Here is a 21,531-nt window from a genome sequence, read left to right on the forward strand (position 1 = left end):
AGAAATTAATGATGGGCCAACTAAAAAGTATTTAAAAGTTAGGGAAAATTTATCCAAATCCTGCGTGCTTCTTAGAGACGACTACTCTCATCCAGATGCAATTACAAAATTAAAATTCAGGAGAATTATTTTTATAACACTCATCTTTCCCAAGCCTGACACTTGGACACACCATTTGCTTATGAATCTTAGCCCCTAAGCCCCAAAGGACATTCTTTTCCTATACCATTGAGTTGGCAGCTATTGTTCTAATTTCCCTACTGATGAGCCAAACAGTTAATCTGTTTTAACACACAATGCATAAAAGGTTTCATTTCAGTTCAGAAAAGAGAAAGAGACACTTATAATCACTGGGCATTCATATTTGATTGACAGCTAAACATAAAGGAACATCAGGCATGCAGCCATCTGGAAAAAAGCTGGTATTCTTTCATATTATCTGTTCTCAAACCTTTAAGACAAAAGGGTCAGAGGTTGGCCTAAGACTTCCATTTAGTAAGATGCTCATTTCAAATCCATGGCCATTAATAAACATTCTGTCAGCTCCACAGTACAAGACAATCTGCTTCCTTCTCTTTCCATTTGGTGCATTCATAAGATGGCTTCATAATAAATATATACATGCACACTTAGATTTTATTTACCAGGATACATTGTGTGCCTGCTTAGAAGTAATCCTTTTTTAGTCCCAAATGAAAAACGAACTTAGTTTACCAGGTATTAATACATAGTAATTGCAACATTCATTTTAATATAAAAGACAAAGTAGGCAATTAACCTGTGCTTATTATTAAAATTGCAATTTCTCCCCATTTAAGTTGTTGAACCCCAAATGGAAATATTAAATTTATTCCAAAATGCTGAAGAAAACCACAATATAGAACAGTCTCACTGCCAATCTTTAAAACAAACCCCTATTTTATGTTGCATATATAATTTGAAAACACCTATAATCATTGTTCTTGTCAGCTTTAGGGCAGAAATAATAGTGATTCAGGCCTTCCTAAGAACTAAAGAGCAGATATTTGACTGATTCTACTTTAAAGAGAGGTATTTCTACACACATAGATGGTCACAAACTTGAACAGTTTATAAAAAAGACTGAAATACTGAGGAGTATTTCCTGGAGAGAGTCCATAGTCATCTTCTGACCATGAGCAACGTCTTCTCTCTTGTGACTAGAACAGCCACAAGAGAGAGGTCTCTTCGTGGCACGTCGCCAGCACCTTGCTCCTTCCCCTGGCAGTGAAACTCTGAACCTCACCATCCGTAGACCAGCAGAAAGCAAGGCAAGGGCCTTTAGTGACAGAGCATCAGCACCCATGTCAACAAGGATAAACTAAAGCATCCATAAGCCAGGGAGTCCATTTGAGTAGTATTCTCACCAACACTTCTTCAAGGATTCTTCCTAGTTGCAGTGAGACCGGGAGGGGAAGAGACGGCCCTGGATAGCAGTTGTTCAATGGCAAAGTTGGAACCAGGGCTCTGATTCTCAAGAAGCAAATTCCCACCTCCCTGTCCTCTCAGCCCATGGGGTCCAAAAGACTTACTGTTGAAACATGACACCGTGTTGGGTTCACTGCCCACCCAGCCGGAAAGCTGCTGCCACTCCTGAGCTGGGCGAGGGTACCTATCTCAGCTCCACACCCTGCCCACAGCCCTCCCATTCTCACTAAGGAGGCTATTCTGCAGAGCTGGACCCCGCACCCATCCCAAAGAGCAGCCTCTCACTGTAGGAGCGCAGACAGCTCACAAGCCAATGAGAGTGAGGAACAGCCTTGCTATGGTGATGTGACCACAGGGGAAGGAAGCTCTCTGCCTAGGCCATCCTGATACGCCTAGGACAGTCCCAGTTTACGCCTGTGGTCCAGGCATAATTATTAACAGCACCCCCTTTTACTCCTTAAAGTGGCTCCATCTGAATAATAAGCTGTATACTTGCACTACATACACTTGTCTGGAAGAGTCCTAGACTTAGAATTCCTTCCTCCTTCCACGGTACCACACGACTCCCCTTCCCTCACCCCTATTTTCCCATGTTTGAGAAATTGCCAAGGGTAACTAAGCATGGCTAAAGCTCTATGTCAGATATTGTCAGAGCTCAGCTCACTGCCTGCCAAATAGTGGGTATTAAAAAAATCACATACTGAACATTATTTAAAATTTTGGTGGGGCCAGAATGTGAAGGACCATTAGGACTTGCTCAGGGTAGAGTTTCATGCTGGGGACAGTTAGAAACAAGAGTAGCCAACATTTTGAGTAGAGAATTCACAAGATTCATTTTTAGAAAGATGACTTTGGCCAAAGGGCAGAAGATGGGTCAGGAGGGCCTTACACAATCTCTGCAATCAAACTACCAGAAGGTAAGAAATCACACCTTCACCTCTTATATCAGACCCATTTTTTGTTTCCTATTACTCTACTTCCTTTAAAAGTATTACCATCTTGCACTGTGAAAAAACCATTAAGTTCGATTTCCTTGTTTTGTTTTGACTGTCATGTTCCTCCCTTTCTCTTTCTCTCTCTCTCTCTCTCTCTCTCTCTCATTATTCTATTTGGGCCTCACCATAATCATAAGGGTAGGTGGATCACATGCCTATTCTCTCCATGAAGAATCTGATACAGAGAAGTTGATTTGCCCCAGCGCACACAGCTAGTAAATGTCCACATTCAGAGCTGAAATATTAAACAAAATAATTCTCTTTCCCATTCTCCCATTCTGTCAATTGCACGAATATACTCCCTACCACCTACATAAAAAAATCATGGTCATCTGAGATACAAATTCTGTCATTGACTATTTCTAACAATCCTTTTGAGTCTTCCTACCTTAATTCCTTCCTTTGTAATCCATCCACCCTAAGCTGGACCTCTCTGGTACAATCAAACATGAGTCAGTACCTAGAACTCTGAGCAATAGCTATATCTGGTTTTCTAGATTCTATTCCCTTCCCATGGCAGGTCATTCTAAACAACCCAAACAGATTAATACTGATAAAAGTACTGCCTTTATTCAGTTACACCAGTGATACACTGACTCCCCATTCCTTCAATGTCAAGTTCAAAGTCAGCACAGTGGCATTTGAGGCCTCATGGTAGTCAGTCCTATTTTATTTATCCCTCCATGAATACTGCGAAATCAGATCAGTCTCCTTGCAAATCTGCTCCAACATCTATTCCCACATCAATGCCTCTGCTCCCTATCTGTCAAGGTTCAGCTCTGCTCCTCCTTTCCTGTGGACATTTCCCAAACACTCTGCTTCTAGCATTTGCATTTTAACATGTTTTACCACCTAATGACCAAATGGCAGAACCTCTCATATTCTGCCCCGATTATACCAAATGAATATGTGCTACTGTCCCAGCTACATGCAACTCCCTGAGGGCAGAGTCCTGTCAAAAGCCTCCATCAGTCTCGCTTCAGTCAAGCCCCCAATCAGACAAGGGTTTTTCCTAAGCAGCCTGGTGAGCCTTCATAAACCTATCTGGTCTTAGCAGATGTGATTACAATTTTTAAATGTTAAGATTTTGGTTTTGTTTTAAGGTGGCATCCAGAGCTTGAGAGAGAGAATAAACCAAGGTCATGAGCCATCTGGAAACCACATTCTAGGAAAGATATTGAAGGAACAGGGGATTTTTATATTCAAGTAGAGATATCCCAGCCCTGTGTCCTCCAGAAAACATAGCATATCACGACTTCTGCATCGAAGGGGAACTGATACAGATAATTTCCAATTTTAAATATTATGATTCTGGTTTAAAAGAGAAAAGAAAAGAAAAGAAAATCTTTCTCCAGGGACTGTTCTTCATTTGGGGGAAGAGGGGAATAGAAACTTTCTTTGAATCTATTCATTTTTAAAGTAAACTTAGGAAGCTATTTTAAGTGATGTATTCCAAATATAAAAAGAAAAAGCAAAGTACCTTTCACTTAAGTATTCTAGAATAAGATTTAATTTGAAAATAAAGATTAGGAACAATTATGCAAAGTAAATAAAATCACCAAATATAATGATGTAGTACTTTTGAAAACCATAAGAGAAACTGAAAGCCTGGTGGAAATAACTGCATTTCAGATACTGGGGGATGAAAGTTTCTACAGAAACCAAAGTGAAAAAACCCTCAGAGGGGCTCTTACCATTCAGCCCTTGAATTAGACATACAGGTTACCTGCTTACTCCAGAAGTTCCAACATCCTCAATACTAACAAAAAAACCAATGTGTTCTTAGAGGCCAGTTTTATTTCATTATGTATATGATAAATGGGTTTCTGTAACCCCCACACATTGCGTAGCTTGTTCTCATGAAAGAATTCCACATCTGACGTGACTGAGAGCGCCTAGGTCCAGTTCACTGACATCAACACAGCAACATGAGAAGCAACTGGTTTGGGTTCTGAAGTCAGATCCCGTGACTTGTTGCAGTAGGCTGTTTATAATTCTAATGTACACCCTCCCTCAGACTGGCATTATGAAAGTTATATGAGAAAATAAAAAGCCAATGGAGATGGCACAGGAGCTGCTTTTCTCCCTCAGAGCAAACAGAATGCGATTGATTATGTTTAAACTGGATGAACTTAATCTTAGTAACTCGGGACTTTGCAAAACAAATTTAGAATCAGTGAAGTGGCTTCCTTTGCTTTCAATCCAGAGCATAAAAAGCTCCTTCTTGTATTTAATTGACCTCATAGAGCAATCCAAATACCTTGACATTACAGAAGAATTGTATAGATTATATATATTCGATTACAGAAGAGCTCCAAAATGAATGTGTCTATCAACAATTCCATTTATCTGTGGACAGTTCATTGCCTACAATGAATAAAAGCCCCCTAAAAAGTAATTAAGGTAGATGGAAAATAGAAAATTCAATTTTTTAGAGATTCTCTCAGTTTTAAATAATGTGGTAATCTGAGCAGAATTAACCAAAATAAAATAACTTTTTATCTTCTTTATGTCCTGTAAAAGAGAAGATTTACCCCATAAACATCTCTCTTATAAAAGCTTTCTGGCTTTTCCATATAAGTTATGTCTTTTCTATCTTACTGGCAAATCCTCCACAGCACCATTGGCATAGCTCCTAGTGTTTAAAAAAATTACATGTACACACACACGGACAATTGTACAAGACATGGAGAGTCATTAGCTTACTAAATGTTTCCACTCCACTTTTATATTGCAATTATATAATACAGTCTGGAGGTTTGGTTTGGTTCCATTACCCAGCACCCCTGTCCATCCCGGGAAGAGACTGTTACATCCTCTAGATTCCAATTTCTGTGTTAGAAATGGACAATACAAGTAAAATAATCATAAGAGCTCACCACATTCATTGGCATTAGTCATGTGTATTTTTAAAAGTAGGTAATGGTACAAAATGTTCACAGAGTTTGTTATTTGTTACATTTAATATTTGCTATCAATCACCCATGTGCTATGTTAAAATATACAATCTCCCAAACACTAAAAACAGTCCAATTAACTAAAGGATAATAAACTTGTAAAGAGCTGCCTCCTGGGCAAAACTTCCTTATGGATATGTTGGAAAGTAGCTTTGGGGAAGTCATAAATTCCAGGCCCGCATGTTCTTTTTGATTGTGAAAGGTATCATCAACTGCAGATTAATTCTGAGGGAAAATAAAGTCAGAACACACTACCCGAACCTGGAACTGGCAATTCCAGCAAAACGCGGGAAATTAGGAACCAACTCTAACCCTGCCTCTGCCCCTCCCTTGCTGGTAGCCTTAGAGCAGCATTTAAGCTCTTAGTGTTTAGGCAGCTTCACTCTCAAAACAAGGGCAAGCCTGCTATTTAATTCCTCTCACAGTAGTTCAGTGAGATAGGTTAAAATGGACACAAGTTTTAGGATCATGACCTACAGAAACACCAAACACCGATGGGGAAGCCAGGGTAGGAGCACTCAGTTGAAAAGATCCTCACCACCTTTCGTATCACTACAAAGTCCCTTATGCTACTACCTCTATTGGTTTAAAGAGTATCAGGTATGCACTGATAATGGAATTAACCCGAATGGCATTAGAAAGAAAATATGGTATTGTATTTAATAAAGCCCCCTTTATGACACTGGACTCATTATCCAAGTCTCAAGAATGCTGCGCTGTACAGGGGAGCTACTGTTAGAGCAGCAGGATGGCAGGACTGAGCTCCGCTGGGTGCAAAGTAGTTGAGCTGTCAGGCAGAACAAATAAAATGCAGTGTACTATGATTCCATTTTTCTTCAAAAATGCCATAAAATGACAGGTAAGGCAAAATCCATCATTCCACATACATAGGTGGGATCATCAGGCATTAGTTGATATATCTGGAAGTAACTAGTTCTCAAAAGAATGTTTAAGATTTAGCACAGGTAAGATTACCAAGGGGTCTATTTAAATCTACACATATTTTAAATATAAAGGCTGCAAAATATAAACATGTTGAATGGGAGAGAGATGTGGGCCTGAATTGAAACAGAAAGAGGATATTAAAGAAAAGGTACACACCTGTATTAAATCTTTTCATTGCACCACTTATTGAAAATAGATATAAGAAACTGTCAGTTTTAATACGGTTATTCATTAAAAAAGTTGTTCCCTCTTCCACCTACAGTTTACTGAGAAACACCTGTAAGACCCTCCTTCATGAGAGATTCCAGAGATCTGCTCTAAAACCAGGATCTCAGCACACCGCTGGTCACCTGCTGGTTTGCTCAGGTCCACTGGCGCTTCTGCTCTGGAGAGAACCAATAGGAAGTAGCAGTGCAAGACGACAGTGCGTGGGCCAAGAGGAGCCTCCTCTGCTTCAGGTGGCATCTCCAGCTCCCTCTATTCGTCTCAGCTGACCCCCATCGTGGATCCAGCTCCCTCCAAGATCTCCTGCATCTGGAAGTAGAAACACCACTTGCTCCCTTCATCTCTCCAGCCGCTAGGGGTGATGTAGCAGCTTCCTGCTGGCCTCTCAGTTGCCTCACCATCTCCAGTTTGCCTCCTCAACTCTTGCATCATCTATGTCAACAATGCCCTATTTTAAATTCCCTTTGTTTGCAAGGCCTGGAGTGGTTTCTGGACTGTGAGCTAAGAGTCAAGAGACTTTTGTTTATTTAATCCTGTCTCTGTTCTAAACCATGTGACCTTGGAAAACTTCACAATCTCTCTAGACCTGAATTTCCTCATCTAAAAGTGAGGGACTGGAGAACTTTTAAAATACCAGTGTCCAGTTCATACTCCATATCAATTCAATCAGAATGTCTAGGAGCAGGAACTAAGAAACAGTATTTTTTAAAACATTCCCAAGTGGTTCCAAGGTATAGCAAACTTTGGGAACAACTGAACTGGAAAGCTAGAATGTGTACTATGTATTCTTCTATTTTCTAGAATATTTTAAAATAGTAATTTCGAGTAAACACAGCACATTTTTTAGAAATTAACTAACAGCTTGTTCTTAGTACTTGTGTGCCCTTAATTAGCTATCTTCAAGTTTACCCTTTGTGTGCAAGCAGTGTGTACGCTCAATCCAAGTAATGCATTATGCTCAATGTCTAAATATTCAATTATCAAACAAATTCTCAGTGGCTGAACAGTCATGTCATATCATAAACACCCTGATGAAAAGGCCTCAGATTAATCAGTTCCAAGGGTCCCTGGCCAAGGTCCAGCCACATAACTCCACTCCCACCCTATTCCCAGTAGAGCCTCCTGCCTCTTCTGCCTTCCACGTATATGAACCTCATTTTACCCCTCTGCTCCCTAAGAGAGCTGAATTCAGGTCTCCTGAGTACAGACTACCTCTGCCTTGAATCTAATTCCATGAACTACATACTGCTGGCTCCAGCCTTGCCTCACTCCGCAGGCCTCCCCTCCCTTGTCTCCCTGGCTCCCACACCACACTCCCAGAGCTGCTCACGAGTGAGCTCACTGGGAACTCTGGCAAACAGGCCCTCACTGGTAGTGACAAGCAAGAGAAAATTACCCTGAAAAATGTGTGTGCCAAGATCTAAGCAAGGTTAAATAAAATGGTAAGTTTGCATTACTGCTTTTCATCAAAGTGAAATTTGGTCAATCCATGAAAAGAATATTTTAAAACCACAAAAAATGGCACTGTGGTTCTGATTCAGTGTACCTGGGGTGGGCCAGGAATACCTTTATTTAATAAACACCCCGAAGGGATTCTCACTCTGGTGGTCCTTAGACCATGTTAGGAATCATGTCACAGATATACACTCAGTTGCTTTTAATAAAGCAAATGTTATCTGTATGGATACACAGATACTTATTTAAACACCTCTTTCTGTCTGTATAAAAGCCTTCCTTCCACAGCTATGTGCAGGCAGGGACATGGCTAACAGAGATCTGGGAGAACGGAGTGGGAGGGATAAAGGTGGGGAAGAGATTCCCCATAATCCAAGCCTGGTTCGATGTCAAATCCATCAACTAATCTGTGTATCCTACCCATTCTGTAGAAGAGAAACCTTGAGGTTGGGCGTCACCTCTTACTCTTAAGACCCTTGGGGGATCCCAGAATGATTAGCAAAAAAAATCAAAAAAGATACTACAATCTATTTTTACTCAAACTTGCAAAGGAGTTCTGAGCATGCCACCCCAAACTCTGGCCTATTATTTGGAGTTAAAGACACCTGAGACATCAGATGCAAGAAGGATGCTCTGACCCTCCTTGCTCTTACCCAAGCAGGAGAGAAATCTCCCATGTGAAAGGTGCCCTCCTTATACCAGGAGACAGGAAGACATTCTATCTCCAGAGATGAGGAACTGGGCCAAGAAAAATCTAAATAAACTTTGTTAAACTAACCCTTATCTTCCTAGTCATTTCTCCACAATTTACTGCCTCTAGCCCATATCACTTTGCCTTACCAATTCTTCAGGATTTTATTGTTTCTTTGTCTAAAAAGGCATAAAAACTTTATTCAGTTCTTCATTCTCTTGTGAGGGCCCCCATGTATGTATAAAAAAATGAAACCTGTATGCTTTTCTCCTATTAATCTGCCTAACATCAGTTTAATTCCCAGACCCAAAGACCCTAAGAGGGTCTCCCCTACACTTGTTTCCCTCTTTCTTAATAGTTAAGAGAAGACTAATCCAAAGAAAGTCAAAATAAAAAGAGGTAAACACTTACCTTCCCTTAAGAAAAAGGAGTCAAGAGTGCTAGGAGAAAATTCCCTTGCTCGCCCATGAAAGCACACTTATGCATCTGTGTGCCCATATAAGCAGACAGTCTACTCTGAGGGCAATCCTACACTTAACAGAACATAAATAAGTGGACATGACTTTATGAAAGTAAAAATTTCACTTCGGAATCACCAAAGAGTAGAACAAGAAGAAACCTTAGGAAGTTTCTAGTTGTGTGGGGCATGTGTTTAAGCAACGTGTGAAAGCTCAGAGATGTCCTTGGAGGTGTTTTATATGCCCAAGACATTCAGGGTTGGCCAGAGGTGCAAACCACCACCCCCACTTCCTCCCCTGTTCAGAAAACAAGAGAGAAGACAAGCTCCTTCTACGGGCCAAACCACTTACATGCTTCACCTTATTTAAAACTTAACAACTCTATACTGTTACGATTGTTACACCCACTTACAAGTGGGGAACAGTCTCAGGTGAGTTAAATAACTTTACCCCCAGTCACAGAGTCCGGAAGCTGCAGTGAGGACGATTGGAACTTGGGTACATGCAATTCTTTCTTCTCACATCAGGACTTCTGTAGGCTGCGACCGAACTGCCTAGATTCAAATTCAGTCTCCAACTTACTAGCTCTGTAACCTTGGGCAAGATAACTAAGCTTCACATGCCTCTGTTTTTGCATCCTTAAAATGAGAACAGGAGTAGTCTTGCAGTGAGTTCTTGCAGTGGCTGAATGGGAGAATCCATATAAAGCCCTTACATGGTATTTGGAATATAGTAAACTTTCAGGACATGGACTGTTAGACCTAGAACCCGTCCGACCTCTCCTCCTCCAATATGTCTAGTCTAGTTCCTGTTTTCTACACTTCTCAACCAGAGTTTTTTTTTTCACCACCACTTTGCCTTTCTCCAGTGAGAAGGCTTTTTTTAAAAATAAATACCCATAGGAGGAGGCGGAGCCAACATGGCGGCGTGAGTAGAACAGTAGGAATCTCCTCCCAAAAACATATATATTTTTGAAAATACAACAAATACAACTAATCCTAAAAGAGAGACCAGAAGACACAGGACAACAGCCAGACTGCAGCTACACCAGCGAGAACCCAGCACCTGGTGAAAGGGGTAAGATACAAGCCCCGGCCCGGCGGGACCCGAGCGCCCCTCCCCCCAGCTCCCGGCGGGAGAAGAATAGGCAGAGCGGGAGGGAGACGGAGCCCAGGACTGCCGAACACCCAGCCCCAGCCATCCGGGCCAGAGCGCAGACACAGAGCGTGGGCGGAGGGCCCTGGATACTGGGGGAACAGGGCAGCAAGACCTCTGAGCGGGTGCCGAAGCTGATGCCCCTGTGACAAAGAAAAGCTATTCTTGAAAATGTTCTGTGTGCACTTGAGAGAATGTGTATCTTGTTGCTTTTGGATGGAGTGTTCTGTAGATGTCTTTTTGAAAGTCTTAAAGGGACAGGGACTTAACAGCTTGACGGAAACAACCCAGGTCACAGTACAGCAGCTGGAAATTACAGGGAACACCAGGCGCACTAGCCCCATGGGCAACAGCTCTGAGACCCCTCACGGAGGTAAACAGCCAAACAGCTCCCCCCGTCCATTACCCCTCCAGGCGCTGCGAAAGCAGAGAAGCAGCCTAAGGCAAAACGCCCACAGAAAGGGAAATTCCTCCATTCCAGCCAGGCAAAACACAAAGACCCAGTCTACACGCAATTACCCAACACAAGCGACTAGGGGTCGCAGTTGTCCCAGTAAAGAAAGGCCAGTAGCAAGTGAAAATTTTGGCCCTCCCAGCTGACAGTCAATAGCACCTGTCAACACGAAAAGGCAAAAAAATATGATCCAGACAAGACTAATCCAGACAGCTTCGACAGCTTCTACATCTTCCCCTGAGAAGGAACCTGGGGAGATAGATTTAGCCAGTCTTCCTGAAAAAGAATTCAAAACAAAAGTCATAACCATGCTGATGGACTTGCAGAGAAATATGCAAGAACTAAGGAAGGAGAATTCAGAAATAAAACAAGCTCTGGAAGGACTTCAAAACAGAATGGACGAGATGCAAGAGACCATTAATGGACTAGAAAACAGAGAACAGGAACGCAGAGAAGCTGATGCAGAGAGAGATAAAAGGATCTCCAGGAATGAAAGAATTTTAAGAGAGCTGAGTAACCAATCAAAAAGGAATAACATATGCACTATAGGAATACCAGAAGGAGAAGAGACAGAAAAAGGGATAGAAAGTGTCTTTGAAGAAACAATTGCCGAAAACTTCCCCAAACTAGGGGAAGAAATGGCGTCTCAGACCACAGAGGTACAAAGAACTCCCATGACAAGGGATCCAAGGAGGGCAACACCAAGACACATAATAATTCAAATGGCAAAGATCAAAGACAAGGACAAAGTATTAAAGGCAGCCAGAGAGAAGGAAAAAAAGGTTACCTACAAAGGAAAAGCCATCAGGCTATCATCAGACTTCTCAACAGAAACCCTACAGGCCAGAAGAGAATGGCATGATATACTTAATGCAATGAAACAGAAGGGCCTCGAACCAAGACTACTGTATCCAGCACGAATATCATTTAAATATGAAGGAGGGATTAAACAATTCCCAGACAAGCAAAAGTTGAGGGAATTTGCCTCCCACAAACCACCTCTACAGGGCATCCTACAGGGACTGCTCTAGATGGGAGCACTCCTAAAAAGAGCACACAACAAAACACCCAACATACGAAGAAGGGAGGAGGAGGAATAAGAAGGGAGAGAAATAAAGAATCATCAGATTGTGTTTATAATAGCTCAACAAGCGAGTTAAGTTAGACAGTAAGACAGTAAAGAAGCTAACCCTGAACCTTTGGTAACCACAAACTTAAAGCCTGCAATGGCAATAAATTCATACCTTTCAATAATCACCCTAAATGTAAATGGACTGAATGCACCAATCAAAAGACACAGAGTAATAGAATGGATAAAAAAGCAAGATCCATCCATATGCTGCTTACAAGAGACTCACCTCAAACCCAAAGACGCGCACAGACTTAAAGTCAAGGGATGGAAAAAGATATTTCAAGCAAACAACAGAGAGAAGAAAGCAGGTGTTGCAATTCTGGTATCAGACAAAACAGACTTCAAAATAAAGAAAGTAACAAAAGACAAAGAAGGAGATTACATGATGATAAAGGGCTCAGTCCATCAAGAGGATATAACCATTATAAATATATATGTACCCAGTACAGGAGCACCAACATACCTGAAACAAATATTAACAGAACTAAAGGAGGAAATAGAATGCAATGCATTCATTTTAGGAGACTTCAACACACCACTCACTCCAAAGGACAGATCCACCAGACAGAAAATAAGTAAGGACACAGAGGCACTAAACAACACACTATAGAACAGATGGACCTAATAGACATCTATGGAACTCTACATCCAAAAGCAACAGGATATACATTCTTCTCAAGTGCACACGGAACATTCTCCATAATAGACCACATACTAGGCCACAAAAAGAGCCTCAGTAAATTCCAAAAGATTGAAATCCTACCAACCAACTTTTCAGACCACAAAGGCATAAAATTAGAAATTAACTGTATAAAGAAAGCAAAAAGGCTCACAAACACATGGAGGCTAAACAACACGCTCCTAAATAATCAATGGATCAATGACCAAATCAAAATGGAGATCCAGCAATATATGAAAACAAATGACAACAACAACACTAAGCCCCAACTTCTGTGGGACACAGCAAAAGCAGTCTTAAGAGGAAAGTATATAGCAATCCAAGCATATTTAGAAAAGGAAGAACAAGCCCAAATGAATGGTCTAATGTCACAATTATCGAAATTGGAAAAAGAAGAACAGATGAGGCCTAAGGTCAGCAGAAGGAGGGACATAATAAAGATCAGAGAAGAAATAAATAAAATTGAGAAGAATAAAACAATAGCAAAAATCAATGAAACCAAGAGCTGGTTCTTCGAGAAAATAAACAAAATACATAAGCCTCTAGCCAGGCTTATTAAGAGGAAAAGAGAGTCAACACAAATCAACAGTATCAGAAATGAGAAAGGAAAAATCACGACGGACCCCACAGAAATACAAAGAATTATTAGAGAATACTATGAAAACCTATATGCTAACAAGCTGGGAAACCTAGGAGAAATGGACAACTTCCTAGAAAAATACAACCTTCCAAGACTGACCCAGAAAGAAACAGAGAATCTAAACAGACCAATTACCAGCAACGAAATTGAAGCAGTAATCAAAAAACTACCAAAGAACAAAACCCCCGGGCCAGATGGATTTACCTCGGAATTTTATCAGACATACAGGGAAGACATAATACCCATTCTCCTTAGAGTTTTCCAAAAAATAGAGGAGGAGGGGATACTCCCAAACTCATTCTATGAAGCTAACATCACCCTAATACCAAAACCAGGCAAAGACCCCACCAGAAAAGAAAACTACAGACCAATATCCCTGATGAACGTAGATGCAAAAATACTCAACAAAATATTAGCAAACCGAATTCAAAAATACATCAAAAGGATCATACACCATGACCAAGTGGGATTCATCCCAGGGATGCAAGGATGTTACAACATTCGGAAGTCCATCAACATCATCCACCACATCAACAAAAAGAAAGACAAAAACCACATGATCATCTCCATAGATGCTGAAAAAGCATTTGACAAAGTTCAACATCCATTCATGATAAAAACTCTCAGCAAAATGGGAATAGAGGGTAAGTACCTCAACATAATAAAGGCCATCTATGATAAACCCACAGCCAACATTATATTGAACAGCGAGAAGCTGAAAGCATTTCCTCTGAGATCGGGAACTAGACAGGGATGCCCACTCTCTCCACTGTTATTTAACACAGTACTGGAGGTCCTAGCCACGGCAATCAGACAAAACAAAAAAATACAAGGAATCCAGATTGGTAAAGAAGAAGTTAAACTGTCACTATTTGCAGATGACATGATACTGTAGATAAAGAACCCTAAAGACTCCACCCCAAAACTACTAGAACTGATATCGGAATACAGCAAAGTTGCAGGATACAAAATCAACACACAGAAATCTGTGGCTTTCCTATACACTAACAATGAACCAACAGAAAGAGAAATCAGGAAAACAACTCCATTCACAATTGCATCAAAAAAAAATAAAATACCTAGGAATAAACCTAACCAAAGAAGTGAAAGACTTATATTCTGAAAACTACAAGTAACTCTTAAGAGAAATTAAAGGGGACACTAACAGATGGAAACGCATCCCATGCTCCTGGCTAGGAAGAATTAATATCGTCAAAATGGCCATCCTGCCCAAAGCTATATACAGATTTGATGCAATCCCTATGAAACTACCAGCTACATTCTTCAATGAACTGGAACAAATAATTCAAAAATTCATATGGAACCACCAAAGACCCCGAATAGCCAAAGCAATCCTGAGAAAGAAGAATAAAGTAGGGGGGATCTCACTCCCCAACTTCAAGCTCTATTATAAAGCCATAGTAATCAAGACAATTTGGTACTGGCACAAGAACAGAGCCACAGACCAATGGAACAGACTAGACAATCCAGACATTAAACCAGACATATACGGTCAATTAATATTTGATAAAGGAGCCATGGACATACAATGGCGAAATGACAGTATCTTCAACCGATAGTGCTGGCAAAACTGGACAGCTACATGTAGGAGAATGAAACTGGACCATTGTCTAACCCCATATACAGAAGTAAACTCAAAATGGATCAAAGACCTGAATGTAAGTCATGAAACCATTAAACTCTTGGAAAAAAACATAGGCAAAACATAAACATGAGTGACCTCTTCTTGAACATATCTCCCCGGGCAAGGAAAACAACAGCAAAAATGAACATGTGGGACTTTATTAAGCTGAAAAACTTCTGTACAGCAAAAGACACCATCAATAGAACAAAAAGGAACCTTACAGTATGGGAGAATATATTTGAAAATGACACATCCGATAAAGGCTTGACGTCCAGAATATATAAAGAGCTCACACGCCTCAACAAACAAAAAACAAATAACCCAATTAAAAAATGGGCAGAGGAACTGAACAGATGGTTCTCCAAAAAAGAAATACAGATGGCCAACAGACACATGAAAAGATGCTCCACATCACTAATTATCAGAGAAATGCAAATTAAAACTACAATGAGGTATCACCTCACACCATCCAAAAGACAAACAACAACAAATGCTGGCGAGGCTGTGGAGAAAGGGGAACCCTCCTACACTGCTGGTGGGAATGTAAATTAGTTCAACCATTGTGGAAAGCAGTATGGAGGTACATCAAAATGCTCAAAACAGACATACCATTTGACCCAGGAATTGCACTCCTAGGAATTTACCCTAAGAATGCAGCAATCAAGTATGAGAAAGATCAGTGCACCCCTATGTTTATCACAGCACTATTTACAATAGCCAAGAATTGGAAGCAACCTAAATGTCCATCGATAGATGAATGGATAAAGAAGATGTGGTACATATACACAATGGAATACTACTCGGCCATAAGAAAAGGGCAAATCCTACCATTTGCAGCAACATGGATGGAGCTGGAGGGTATTATGCTCAGTGAAATAAGCCAAGCGGAGAAAGAGAACTACCAAATGATTTCACTCATCTGTGGAGTGTAAGAGCAAAGGAAAAACGGAATTAACAAAACAGCAGCAGAATCACAGAACTCAAGAATGGACTAACAGGTACCAAAGGGAAAGGGACTGGGGAGGATGGGTGGGTGGGGAGGGATAAGGGGGGGGCAGAAAAAGGGGGGTATTAAGATTAGCATGCATAGGGGTGTGGGAGAAAGTGGAGGACTGTACAACACAGAGAAGACAAGTAGTGATTCTACAACATTTTGCTACGCTGATGGATAGTGACTGTAAAGGGGGATATAGGGGGGACCTGGTATAGGGGTGAGCCTAGTAAACAAAGTATTCGTCATGTAAGTGTAGATTAATGATAAAAAAAAAAAAAGCAGTTCCTGTGTGGTGACCTCCAATGAGTTCTACACAATGATATAAAGGGCATATAAAAGTGTAGGCAAAGGGTCTGTTTGTGTTTATATAGAGGATCAAAGCCTAATTTGGCTACCCAGAAAATGAACTAAGATACAATATGAAAAAGAACTTCCAACATCAGCACTTTCGGGAAGACTCATGCCAGAAGATGATCATCAAAAAAACCCAATAAAGATCCACGCACTGCTACAGGTGTAGGTGCACTCATCCCACCAATTCCTGGACTTGCCATGGGAATGAAGAAGGAGATATCTAAGCTGGCCTGTGCATACAGTAAAACAACAAATTTGACTGGATCTATACTGTTGGAACTCAACCAAAAATTAGGAGAAGTGCAAATTGTAGCACTCCAAAATCTTACAACTACAGACTATTTACTGTTAAAAGAACATATGGGATGTGAACAGTCCCCAGGAATGGGTTGTTTTAATTTATCTGAATTCTCTCAGACTGTTCAAGTTCAGTTGGACAATATCCACCATATCATAGATAAGTTTTCACAAATGCCTAAGGTGCCTAACTGGTTTTCTTGGTTTCACTGGAGATGGCTGGTAATTACAGATATGCTTTGGTTATGTAACTGTACTCCTATTATGTTAATGTGTGTGCACAATTTAATTAGTAGTTTAAAACCTATACATGCTGAAGTTACTCTACAAGATATGTCAAAGAAATAATCTTCCCAGGTTTTCTTCCGCCTGCTACTTCTATAGCTTTTCTTCTTCCTACCTAATTACAGCCCTTAAATAGAATTCGTGCCTCATATCAAATTTACCGAGTATCATAATTCTTCCAAGTGGTAAAGACACCTCAAGACAAATGCTGGGCATAGAAGCCACAGGGTATAAATATGCAAAGAAGTAAAAAGCTAACCTTTTCAAACAATAAGACTTCTCTCTCACTTACCAACTTAACATTTCCCTGTATGGCCCTGGAAGATGACTGGTTAGCCAGAGACGGGTAAGATTCCTCAAGGGAGGAACAACCTAAGACAGGCACAGTCGCAGGGGGGTCATCAGGTGAGAAAATGGGGATCAACAGAGGTGAGGCTTAGAACCTCCCCCACCCTGTTCTGAGAGAAATCTTCTGCATACGTGGATGTTTTATTGCCCTTGTCTAGCTTGGATTAACACATAGTCTACAGGCACACACCTGATCATCTACATTTGCTCTCTTACAACACTAAACTCTGTTTTCTACCTTTATCTCGTATCTACCTACCACCTCAGCATTTTATTAAAAATAATAATAATAAAGAGAGAAATGTGGTATCCACATATAAGTCAAGTATAAAAATCAAATGAATATTCATATTTGAACTGTTTATAGTTCATAATGCATGAGCAAAACCGAAAGCTTCTGTGATGACTGCCCTTGCACTGTTCACCATGTAACTTATTCACTATGTAAGAATTTGTACTCCATGTAAGAACTTGTTCGTTACGCTTCAGAAGATTGGAGACTGACGAAAATTAGGCTTGGGGTGGATTAATGATTGTGTATTGAGCATTGACCCCCCTATACAGAATTTTATTGTTGTTAACAACCATTTGAACAATAAATATGAGAGATGCCCTCACAAAAAAAACAAAACAAACAAACAAACAAAAATATATATATATATATATATATATATACACACACACACTTCCAATTGTAAAATAAATAAGTAACCGGGATGTAATGTATAGCATAAGGAATACAGTCAAAATACTGTAACAACTTGGTATGGTGATAGCTGGTACCTAGAATTATCATGTATATAAATGTTGAATCACTGTGTTGTACACCTGAAACTAATGTCAACTACCCTTCAATAAAAAATGATTATCCAGAAAAAAAATTAAATAAATAAATAAATAAATAAATACCCATATAACAATTCAAGTTCCACACTTACATTTTACAGTAATCATGAAGCCTTTATGAACATATAACAACAAAGCAAGGCTTTAATGACTATGGAATAAAAAATAGAGAAGGTAGAAAAACACAACATAATTTCCTTATAAATACAACTCAAACTCTCAAACCCCTTCTAGAAGACTAGGTGACCTGGGAGAGAACAGCGCTGCATGAGAGCAGAGCACGTCATTCTCCAGCTGCAGAGCTCAGAGAACAGGAGGCAACACTCAGTCCCTCCGAGCCTGTCCCCTAATTAAACTGATTGGCTTAAAATAGCGTAGACTTCCTGTGTCTCAGTCCTTAATAGCCCATAGTTTGACAAAATGTATTAGGATACATCTATTAGGTTGTATTTTATTAGAATTAGGGATTTATAACTATATATAATATGCATTCTGATATTTTGCAAAGGAAATATGGCTTTTCAAAGCAGAATAACTCTTCTGCTTAAACTGGAAATTCTACTGATAGAATTTCATGTATTCTGTAAGAGTACTGCAGTTTAAAAATGTATTTTAAACAAAAGATATTTTTGCTTCCAAATTTATGTATTCTATTCCAACTCCATTCATTCTGTGTGTCACACAAATTTATATTACAGAGCTTGACAAGGTCACAGCCTTTCTCACAGAACCCCATTCACTCCCCTTGGGGACATGATCCTGCCATACGCTATAAATTAAAGGATCAGGTGTGAATAATACTTACAGGGACTATTTTTAAGGAAACGGGTACTCCAAAATGACACCGTGGGAAGTACAAATGTATACATTAACCTGCACTCAAACCTGAGGTGATGCCTGACATGATAAAATGCTCCCCTGAGTGGAGTGATTTGTATATGTTTCCTTTGGATCTTCCAGTACAGTACTTTCAATATCCCACAAGCTGCTGGCCACCTCTGTGACAAGTGACGGATCAGCTAGGGTTAGACGACGGAAAAAAGGAAGGATGCAAGGCTGCAGAAGCTCATCAGTATCAGAAGAAGGTAATAAGAGGGCCCTGGGAATGGCTCTGGGTATGAATCATGAGAGAGAACAGAGAGGAGGCACCCTCCTGAGAAAGCAAAGTGGTGGCAGCCATCTTGCTGGGTTACCCAGGAGACTCACTCTGAAAGAAAGGGAAAAACATGGGTTTGAAGAGCTGGATGTCAGTCCAGAAGATGAAACAAAATAGAGAAAAAACTCTCCAGAGTGAAGGACTGATGCCTGTGGCACTCCTGGCTCCCTCCAGCAGGATCCCCTCCCACTACGGGGCTCATAAACATGGTGCTCTGCCTTAACCCCCCTTCACTTTTCACACCCTCCGCTCTTCCTAGTGGCTCCTGTGCCTGTTTTTACCTGAGCCTCTCCAGGTCAAGGACTGGCTTTCTAGAAACGCTTGATGAGTGAATGAGCAAGGAAGGAGCAGAATTGGATTCACTTTGTACCTCTGTAGGTCAAATTAGATACATCTCTTGTAACAAAGTGACTTCAGAGAACAGTCACTCAAGGAAACACAAGTAAAGAACTTAATGATTCACTATTAGCTTCTTACTTTTCCAAACTCTAGACTTCAATTCATTGTCATGAGGGTGGAAATGGGGGTGGGGGGAGTATAAAATTTAAGAGAAAAATGAGTGCACAGTAATCTTAGCTATTATGTCGGGCATGGAAAGATACCTCTTCCCCCTGACTCCCTAACACCCCACCACGAGAGCATAACACAGGTAGATGAGAAGAATGGACCATTGCTACATTCTCACAGCTAACCTAAAGAGCCACAGATTCCAGATGGGCTTGACACTGACATTCTTGAAGGAAAGCTTTGTGGTAATAGTTAACATTGGTTAATCTGTAGTTACACTTTCTTACTTAAATGTCCACTTTTACACCTTCTTACGTAAACTTCAGCCGGTTCAACTCAAGTCATACTTCTCCAATTTTTCAGGTCACACATTTCCAAGAATTCCTATGAGAACAAGTATAACAGAGGCAGTTTCCTTAAACAAAGTCCAAACATAACTCCTGTTAACAGCACAAAGCTGTACCAAAGGCATTTCCTCCAGTCATGTTCATCTTGCTATAGCACAGCTCTGCTCACATCAATCCCTGGTGACTCCCTGGTGAGCCCTATAACCCTGGACAAGAACTGGACCTTCCCAGGTCTTGGTTTTCCTGTCTGTGAAAGTTACAATAATACCAACACCATGAGATTGTTGTGAAGATTAAATGCATTCATCATAAAGCCTCTAGACTAGAGCCTTTACAGAGTAAGTACTCAAATGGTAGCCACTATTATTATTGCTGTTGTGATGACAGTTTTCATTTTTCTCCCCTTCCCCAGCCTGCCCTAAAAGGGCCCCATTTTTGTGTACACTGGTAATTAACCTGAACTACTCAAATTTCTCTTAAATAAGATCCAGGTCAAAGGCCACCTCCTCCACCACAACCCTTTCTACCCTGGGTCCCCACTGCTTAGCATACAGATAAATATTCATCTCGGTGCTCCCACAATCCTGAGTCTAACTTTACTATGACCCTTCTCTGCCTTGTTATATGAGTGAATCACATCTTCCCAGATTATGACTTCTCTCATGGAATAAAAATGTAAGAAATTCCCCTATATGGGTGCACAGGTTGAGCTCTTACCCATAATCTGTGGAAACATCCACAAACAGAAAACTAACAGGACAAAGGTGACACTTTAATTGCTTAGGGGAGAAGGCCAGACTTAAAGACACACCTTGAATTTTTATAACCTAAGTTTAGACTTTAAGGTTTTGCACCATTGGAAATGGGAATGATAAATCAAACACCCAATTATTACATCATTATAATAAACCAGTTTACATCTTTCTCATGAGACAGGAATTACTCATGCTGTTACCTCTTGAGTAAGTACATTACCTGCTATGTTCTGAATTCTGGCAGAAGCCATCTTTTATGAAGTCACTTTTAAACAACAAATACACACACAAAAATTATACACAAAGAACTATTCACTACACAGATGCCCACAGACATACACCCCAGACAATATCTCAAACCCAGCTGTATGGATGGACTTAAAGATGTCATACTCCTACATTCCAGAAGGTGAGAGGTCCTTTAAGATGGAATTTATAATCCTGGGTCCTCTCAAACACACTTCTAAAATGAGAACAATGCAGCTCATGGATAAGGACTCAAAGCTACAACCCTCCCTCCAGTAAGTTTATGTCAGCTCCATCCCCCTTTTTACTCTTTAGGCTAAAAAGGTCTGCATATTTTTAAGCTAAAGAATTAATTATTCACCAAGAAAGGACATTAATAAAAACACTCAAAGCTAGGGTTCCTCAATCTCAGCCTTAGTGTTGTTTTAAGCTAATAATTCTTTGTTGTGGGGGAATGTCCTCTGAGATGGTTAGCAGCATTCCTGACCTCTATCTAGCAGATGCAAATGTACCCTCTCA

At 40.4% G+C, this 21,531-nt stretch overlaps 1 protein-coding gene across 6 annotated transcripts in view; it reads right to left on the reverse strand.

Moving 5' to 3' along the window:
• PARD3B (par-3 family cell polarity regulator beta) overlaps positions 1 to 21,531 on the reverse strand; it is a 985,497-nt gene that overhangs the window by 938,259 nt on the left and 25,707 nt on the right. The window contains exon 2 of one of the 6 annotated variants that reach the window (XM_036928151.2): positions 4,136 to 4,200. The exons of the other annotated variants lie outside the window; for them this stretch is intronic. Within the exon in view, the coding sequence (XP_036784046.2) occupies positions 4,136 to 4,138 (3 nt within the window). The 5' untranslated portion in view covers positions 4,139 to 4,200. The remainder of the gene's footprint in view (positions 1 to 4,135; positions 4,201 to 21,531) is intronic. 6 annotated transcript variants of the gene reach the window in all.

Source organism: Manis pentadactyla, chromosome 6 (genome assembly GCF_030020395.1).
Source record: "Manis pentadactyla isolate mManPen7 chromosome 6, mManPen7.hap1, whole genome shotgun sequence".
NCBI lineage: Eukaryota > Metazoa > Chordata > Mammalia > Pholidota > Manidae > Manis > Manis pentadactyla.